General features: G+C 42.6%; 1 protein-coding gene across 2 annotated transcripts in view; it reads right to left on the bottom strand.

Moving 5' to 3' along the window:
• The window catches only part of LOC118422436 (TOG array regulator of axonemal microtubules protein 1-like), a 63099-nt gene that overhangs the window by 27551 nt on the left and 26356 nt on the right, over positions 1 to 9192 (bottom strand). For both annotated transcript variants that reach the window (XM_035830002.1, XM_035830011.1), the window contains exons 4-6: positions 7351 to 7512; positions 736 to 993; positions 159 to 227 (exon numbers count right to left, since the gene is read on the bottom strand). In XM_035830002.1, coding sequence (XP_035685895.1) covers positions 159 to 227; positions 736 to 993; positions 7351 to 7512 — 489 coding nt within the window. The remainder of the gene's footprint in view (positions 1 to 158; positions 228 to 735; positions 994 to 7350; positions 7513 to 9192) is intronic.

The raw sequence follows: 9192 nt of genomic DNA, 5'->3' as shown, positions 1-9192 counted from the left end.
ATATCCCAGTTGCTTGAGTAACTATTTTTGGCGTACTAAGAGTATACTTTGAGATTATGAAAATTTTTGTCTTGACAGTGCAATTCTTTTCTGAACATTACGGGTGAAAATCCAATATTTTGATCCCTTGGTCAAACCTGTACTTAAATGTGCCTTACCTTTGTATCTTGGACTGTCCTCCGCAGCTTCTAGTCTGTCAGAACTGACGTTCAGTGAGGAATCCAGAGCTGGGAAAAATAAATCACAATTATTACTGTCAACCATAATAGAAGCATGAGTAAACTACAATCAATTTCCGACCATTTAGATGCCTAAATAAGTACTTCCCAACATAGGATTTGGTAAGGTGATAGGAAATTAATCATCATAAGAAAATACTTCCCCTGTCAAATATGAATATTTCATAGTCATTCCTCCCTTAGTAAACATTTAATTTCCTGTACATGATGGGCTCATTGACACATGAATAACAAGAATGCAGCTTCATTTGGCTCAATAAAAGGAATTGGATAGCATACAGTCCCTTGTCTGTCTCCCAGACAACACGCATAAAACCTATTTTGACGGTAGGTTCTTGGCATTTCTTTACCGTTCCCAGGATACCAATGTCATGCCCTTTCATGAACATAACGGTGGACATAAAAAAGATGACCCATTATCTTTACCTGTCTTCCACCTGGTTGTGTACACTTCGTGCAACTTTTAAAAAAAGAAATAGTTTGAAAAAATGATTACCACTCAATGGGTCTTGTGACTTCTTTGGTTTGGGCATATCGGTAAAATCTCTGGACTGGTGAGGCCAGGAGTTGGACAGACTGGCTCTTTGGTTTCTGCTTCTTTCCTCGTCCCGGGGTTTGTCCACGAAGGAGGGGATGTAGTGGTGACCCAGGGGGCTCTCGTTCCGAACGTTGGTCGCCTCCGACGGTTCCTCCGCCTCCCGCTGTTCTCTGCGCTTTTTGGGCGATGACATACTGCTGTTGGTGATGACACCAGCTGGAGGGGAGACAGAGCTCAGTCTCAGGACAAGTTCATAGACAAGATGAATTACACACGAGAGATTAATGATGAAGCAAACAACATCACCATAGCTTTCCTACATATAAGATACAACATAAAAGTCAACTGCATGTTCTTCTACAGGCAACAGCCCTGCAGACTTTAAGGGCCGATCTGCACGAGGCAAAAAAATAACTTGTCCCATGACGTTCGATGTGCGGCGCATGTCCTAGGATCATACTTTTTTTGCCTGTGTAAAGGTGCCACACTGCGGCGTGCGTCATTTACAGTTTTACACTGGCAAAAACAGTGTCCTAGGACACACGCAGCGCATCGTCAAGTTATTTTTTTGCCTCGTGTAAATTGGCCCTTAGGATGCTGCTGTATTTGAATATGAAAAGGAAGACTCACAAAAAAGGTATGAAGCCTTCACAATCACATCATGATTGCTCATTAACACCACAATCTGTCCTTGCCCCGGGAAAACTCCTTTCCTTGAGAGTTTTCATACTTCTAACAAAGAAAGCAACAACCCACATATACAAGGAGCTGATATGAAATAATCGCCTGCATAAGCTGAAAATGTGGTGAATTTGAGCCCACAACTGTGAATCTACTTTGAATGAAAATCTACAACGGGCCATAATTTTCTACTTATCAACCTTTCACATTCGCTGGATAAACACGGGTGTGCGGATCGATACAAGAAAATTTCAGGCAATCTCACCTGAGACACGTTTCTTAAAGAACAGTACCCAGCTGGAGCAGATGGATATGAAAACCTGCAACTGACCAAAAGTCATGGCCAAGCCTCCAACCCAATCCCCTAGTCTGAATCTCAGGAATTGCTGCTATTAATACACTACCCCTCTAGTGCTCCTAATACACGTCTAAGCCTCACCTGAGTGCACCACCATTGCGCACCCCATAGTAATGGTAAAAGCCTTGTTCCAACACACTTCAATACACCACTGGCTGCTCCTGTGTGTAATTGTCAGATTACCACTGCACAGCTGAAGAAAGCCAGGCCCAAACACCAGCATCCCCCGTGCACCGGCATCAAGTCTGCTTGGCTCAACAAGCATTACTTAGACCTATACTCGAGAGGAAAGTAGCCAACCAGAGGAGACCAACCACTCAGATTAGGGAGGGTACTTTCCACACTGGTAACCCGTGGGTAAATGTCAGAAATGTTTCATAACAGGTTGAGGACGGCATGATTGGGGGACAACTTTTGTCATGTTTCAGTGGTAATACTAGTCTAAGAGTTGTTGGCTTCTGTTTATCTTCCAGTTCCCCAACATAATTTTGCCGTACCCCCCGTGAAACGAAATGGGATGAGCTGATGCCACTATTCACAGAGCAATCAGCCTGGATTTACATACCATATTGTGTCCAGGATAAACAGATTGATTGCTTATTGTATATTGGCTGAAAGCCCTCTGTGTTTAGCACCTTTGAAAACACAAACTGGCTGACACCTATTATATCATCCACCCAACTCACCTCATGAAGAGGCATTACTGGATTTCTTGGCTACGTCGATTGATGACATTCGCAGACAATACCCTGACGTCGGCGTGGTTGTCCTCGGCGACCTTAACCGCCTGGATGTTAGCGGCCTGTGTTCGCAGCACTCACTGACACAACTCGTGAAGGTGCCGACTCGTGACAATGCCATCCTCGACCAGATACTTGCGTCGGACTGCTTAGCCACTTGTTACCAAGAGCCAACAACAGTTCCCCCGATTGGCGACAGCGACCACAACTGCGTTATCTGGGAGGGAAGTCCAACTTCTAATACCGGAAACGAGACACATAAGAAACAGGTACGACCCCTGCGTGAGTCAGACTTGCGGGCCTTTGGATGTTGGATTACCCAACATACATGGGAAGAAGTGCACTGTGCAGATAACACACAGGAGAAGTACTCAGCGTTCTACACCACTCTCCTCAGTGCAGTGGACAGTTTCTTCCCTACCAGGACTGTACGAATCCACAAGCAAGATAAGCCCTGGATAACTCCACATCTAAAAACTCTGACCAGAGACCGACAGAGGGCCTTTGCGGAAGGGAATCACCCTAAGTGGAAGCACCTTCGTAACAAGATCAGTAAAACCATTCAGTCCTCGAAGAAAGCCTTCTACAGGAATAAGATCGAGCACCTTAAAGTGACAGATCCAAGAAAATGGTACAAAGCCATCAAAGAACTAACTAATAGCAGCAAGGGACAACTTTGTGTTGAAGTGCCCGGCGTCCCGTCTTTATCGCCCAAGTCTGTAGCAAACGCCATCAACATGCACCTGGCAGCAGCATCACAGCAACACGCCCCTCTGCAGCTCCAGGATCTCCCAGCGTACCTGCCTGCCCCAGCCCCACCACCCACTGTCTCCCTCTGGGATATGTGGCACAGGCTCAAGCAGGTGAAGATCGGTAAGGCTACTGGCAGTGACAACATTTCCCCCAGAATTGTCCGAGAGTTCGCGTTTGAGCTGAGCCAACCGCTGTGCGATATTATAAACACATCGCTCTGCCAAGGTGTTGTTCCTGACGCTTGGAGGGAAGCGGACGTCATACCGGTCCCGAAGGAAATGCCGCCAAGTCTGTCAAAGTTAAGACCCATCTCACTGACATCAGTTTTTGCCAAGGTGTGCGAAGGCATCATTACGGACTGGTGTCTCAAGGACATACTTCCTAGTGTAGACCCGCGACAGTATGGATCCCTGTGTGGCCGGTCCACGACACACTACCTTACACTCCTGACACACAAGCTGCTGGAAACAGCTGACAAACGAAGCCATATGTCCACACTAGTACTTACGGATTTCTCACGTGCTTTTGACTCTGTCCATCACCAAACTGCCGTCAACAAACTGATCGAGCTCGGGGTGCGCCCGTCCGTCGTTCCGTGGATTATCAGCTTTCTCTCTGAACGGCGCCAGCGCGTCAAGTACCAAGGGGAAGTTTCCGAATGGCAGACACTGATCTTCTTGGTACTGGTGAATGACGCGGTTCCTGTCGACCAATCAACAGCAGACACCTTTAAGTTTGTCGACGACCTGTCTTTGTTGGAGCCACGACACGTGCTCAGTGCGCCCACCATCCAAGATGATGTCGACGGCTTGGCCCGATGGACCGAAGATAACCTCATGACTTTGAATCCGTCGAAATGTAAAGTCCTTGTTTTTTGTTTCATGAAGAACCCCCCACCCCCACCTGTGATCACAGTTGGTCCTACACAGCTGGAGGTCGTCGACTTTGCCCGCATTTTAGGTGTCATCCTCCAAAGCAACCTGAAGTGGTCTAAACAAGTCGAAACGATGGTTGGGAAGGGAAACAAAAGACTGTACATGTTAAGAACACTGTCCAAGTATGGCCTAACTACTGGTGACCTTGTACTTGTCTATATTGGTTTTGTGCGCCCGGTATTGGAATACGCATGCCAAGTGTGGCATCCAGGATTGACTGTTGCTGAATGTAAGTCAATTGAAAGAGTGCAGAAGAGAGCTTGTAGGATAATCCTCGGACAGAACTATACCTGCTACAGCTCGGCACTGACTGAACTCTCCCTCACATCACTGTCTCAGAGACGTCATGACCTATGCAGTTCTTATGCTCGTTCACTGTATAGATCCCCGACCTACAGGGACTGGTTCCCTCCCTGTCGTAAGGAGATTACTGGCAGAAATACACGTTCAGCCAACAAACTGCAGGTCCCCAGAGCCAACACCTCTCGTTTAAGGAAAAGTCCAATATACTATATGGTCTCACTACTCAATGACGACATTGTATGAACTATGTGTTTCTACCTTCCCAGTTTGTAAATAAGTCTGCGTAATGATGTGATTATTGATGTACATATGTATATAGTTGGAACAGTTTTTAAGCCATTTTTAACTGTTAACAAGCCCACCAATTCAGCCCTTGGGCTGCTATCAGAAGCTTGTACGTTTTTATTGTTTTGAACGAATAAACCTGTCATTCTATTAGCAAGACTTACAGAAGGCCCCATCCTTGGTTTTCTAGCATGCTGATTTACCTGCGAATCAGTGCCAATCTAGACTCATTAAATGGTTATGAATTACAAACATTCTTAGACTACTAACTCTTCTCCTAGCATTTTTCATGTGGCTGCATCTCACAACAACAAGAAGGGAGGACAATACATTCTTTACCTCTGGATTCCATCCTAATGTCATCATGACATGTTTATAATATATACAATAAGGATCTAATTGCTTTCTGCTTCTTTCCATACTACTTGACATCAGTGTGGTATGAGGCAGGCCATCAAAACACCAAAGTGACACTACACATCTTTTCAAATGACACTCATTCCTGGTTTAACAGATGTTTACCAAGATACACCTTTCTAATAAAATGCTCCATGTCAACATGTTGAGCTAACCTGTTGATTACGACAGACCGAGGCTTTGCTTCTTTAAGCATAATCCTGGCTGTCATCCCTGCTGTCATCCTTCTTACATCAAATCACTTCCTTCCTAGCATCAACTAAGCTGATCAAACAAAATTGTTTCATCAAGCATACCAGCTACCGCAGCTGCTTTGTAGCAGCGAAAGGAAATGACTACTACTATCAGCTATTTTAAGGCAATCCTCTTACTCTACGTAGCTGCAAACAGGATATTTCATAGAGATGTCTAGCCCATGACAGGAAGCAGTGCCCACTACCATTAAAACTCATCATCATCATCATCCATGCGTGCTGGTTGCACGGATGGCCATTAAAACTAATTATTTCTTACCTGTTGCTTTCCAGTTAGAACCAAGTAATATCCATGAAGACCACAATTTTTGTGTAGAAATTACAAAATGTTTCAACCTTCAGCTGATGATGTTGATAGCCATGTGAGTTTGAGAATTACACACAGCAGAGAATGTGCAAATCCTATGTGATATCATAGTGATGTATTTTCCTTCAACCAAGAATACCCGAGAGACACTTCACCCCTAATGCCTTGCCGCTAGATGTATGACACGTGATACACTTAAAAGTCCCTGCCAAACAATGGTAAGACTTTTCTGACACCCAATTGTCAAATGTTGGAGCACAGATATCTGTCTTATACAGTTACATATTGTATGTAATGGCAATATTTTCCCCAAGGATGGTACAATGGTAATAGTTAACACACATACCCACCACTACGTCACTAGGTAATAAGCTAAGACATCATCATCATGATCATCATCATAAAATACAACAATGAACTTATATCAAAGATTGAAACAATATCTCACAAGGGACCTACCGTTTAAGGTGCTGTTAAACATCTCTCCGCAAACATAATAATGGACGTTACTATTGGACTTCCAAAGCCCTGCCCGTATTCCCTTATGGTTCACACAGAAAAATGACTACCATGGGCAGAGCCCAAAGCCACCTTGCATGTACATGTACTTAGACTAATCCTCATAATCCAAGTTTTCATATGGCATAAAAGCCATACCAATTGAAGTAAAACATGTGTTATTTCATCCCGGAAATTACTGATTCTGTCCGGACAACTTTGACTCAATCTGAACTGATACTGACTTGAGAAGACTGTAGTAGTGTTACATCCGCGCTTACCTAATTAAAGTGCATGACTGGGATGTAACATCAAGTCTGCCACAGTGATGACACGGTGAATTCAAAGAGATCTACAGTACTGAATGCAGCATCAGTAAGCCCCGATGTATACACAATTCAGATATCCAGGTGTTCATGACAGTCTAGAGGAGGCCTCAATAATAGTTTGAAATGTGGTCCAGTCTAAGATAAGTTATAGTAACTTACACTGTGGATTTATACTATTATAGGATGTGACATTATATAAGAAAAATTTGCATCTTGACTTTACACCATGTATATATCTTTTTTATTTCTATCTTTTTTTGTACTTAGAATATTATTTTGATAAGTATCCTGTCCAATTCCATTTGTATTGTCTCTGTTTTCGTCAGCAGGGCTAGCCCTTTGTAATAGCCACAGGCTAGTTGGGCAGGCCTGGCTGTGTGTGCTGAACAGCCAAACCAATGGATACTTTTCCATTTATATGTTATCATGATTTTCTTTTGTTATAAAAATCAGTTCCTTATGTTCAGCATATAATCTTGTGTTACAGTTTTGATTTTATATCATCCTAATCAGGATTATTTCTGTTTGTTTGTATTATATCTGCTTGTTTATTTGTAATTACTACCCCTAATGATTTGTATTCATAAGAATTACTCCATTTACGTTCTTTTTACTTGCTTTATCCTTATCACAGGATCCGTTGTATTTCCTTTGTATTTATTCTTTGTTTGCCTTTGTTGGAAATTAATAAAAAGATAAATTTAAAAAAATACCTTTGTCTGAGGCTGGTGTGGCGGTGGCGCTGGAGGGTGCGGAGTCCTGCTCAAGCGGCACCACACGCCCGCGGGGATGGGATCCAGACAGGGTGGCCACACGGGCATTGTACTCCAGCTTCTTAAGATACTCCTTCTTGTAGGAGCCCGATGGCTGGGATCCTGGGGAGGAGGGAAGGCACACAGCTGTGGTCAGATGTTCATTTCATACAACCTGAAAAATCACTTCACACAACCTGAAAGCTCACTTCATACAACCTAAAAACTCGCTTCACACAACCTGAAAGCTCACTTCATACAACCTGATAGCTCATTTCATACAACCTGAAAAATCACTTCACACAACCTGAAAACTCATTTCATACAACCTGAAAACTCACTTCACACAACCTGAAAGCTCATTTCATACAACCTGAAAACTCACTTCACACAACCTGATAGCTCATTTCATACAACCTAAAAACTCACTTCACACAACCTGATAGCTCATTTCATACAACCCGAACATTCCAGGAAAATGCCCAACATCCAACACAAAGAAGCATATTGCTTGTGGCTGAAATGGTTTGCAGAGACATAAATCAACTTAACACTGTCACCTAGCCTACAGCTGCTGGGTCTATAGTATATGTATATCCAATCTACAACCATATCATATGTATGGGTCCTCAGTCTGTAATTTACCTGTCTTTGTGTTTCCATATGGCAAACCCAGCATACATAATATGGAAAGTAAACATCTTATTCTTCCCTGCATCCCTACTTCTTTCCCTGGCCTTCTCTTTCCAAATGAATTCATCTCAAGACAAAAAGGCCCCAAAGACTATAACGCTAGTTCACCTGTATCCATTGTATTAAAAATCCAGGGATATCAAGTTGCAAATCGACGGACGGTGGTTTCAACTTGTAATATTTTTTTTTTAATACTGAAGTGCGCAACCACTGTTCATCGACTGGATATCCCTAAATGTCTTCTATATACATTTTGTACAACGGACATAGGTTGAACTAAAGGTGAACTAGCGTTAATTTGGAAAAGCTATGAAGGGGAGCTGGCATCTAAAAAATGAAGTGCACCAAAATTCTATATGCATACACTGCCACCCATCTACCTATAAATCTGAATCTTAAGTCTCACATGTACACCTGAACCACGCTATAGATACATTAATACATCATGCTTTCTTTATATAACGCTAGTCCACCTTTATCCGTAGGATAACCTATATCCATTGCATTTCAAAACAAGGCATTTAGGGATACCAATTTGACGAATTATACTTTCAGACTGCAATATTTTCAAAATGTTGCAATTTGAAACCACCGTCCTTCGACTCAATGTCTCTGAATACCCTATTTTCAAAAGCAACGGATAAATGTTACTCCACAGATAAAGGTGAACTAGCATTACATACTTGCCTGGGAGCTGAAGTCTAGTCCTTATTAGCTTTTTCATGTCTGAAAATACCTCTTTCCAAGATGAATCAATTGTGACAGAAAAAACGCATTTCTCCTCAATAGACTTCTGCTCCATGGAATTTACCATATTACCTCACGTTTGGGTGTGTACATATTTAGATACCATCTCTAAATGTCAAAAGGCATCTGCCAATCAACAGGCACGCATCCAACCAATGCACTTCTCCAGGATGAAGAAACAACACGTTAGTCGTAAACCAGATATTCAGACTCTATAACACCCAACACAGCCTTTCTGATGAGACTTGACAATGTACAAAGCAGAATAAACAAAACAAATTAAAAGCCATTTAGTGTAGAAAAAATTAGCATGGTCATAATGAGTGTTATACGAATCTATAAAGGTTCTGGTTTATACCTTCT

This window comes from Branchiostoma floridae, chromosome 1 (assembly GCF_000003815.2).
Source record: "Branchiostoma floridae strain S238N-H82 chromosome 1, Bfl_VNyyK, whole genome shotgun sequence".
Taxonomy (NCBI): domain Eukaryota; kingdom Metazoa; phylum Chordata; class Leptocardii; order Amphioxiformes; family Branchiostomatidae; genus Branchiostoma; species Branchiostoma floridae.
This window is presented reverse-complemented; position numbering and strand designations above follow the sequence as displayed.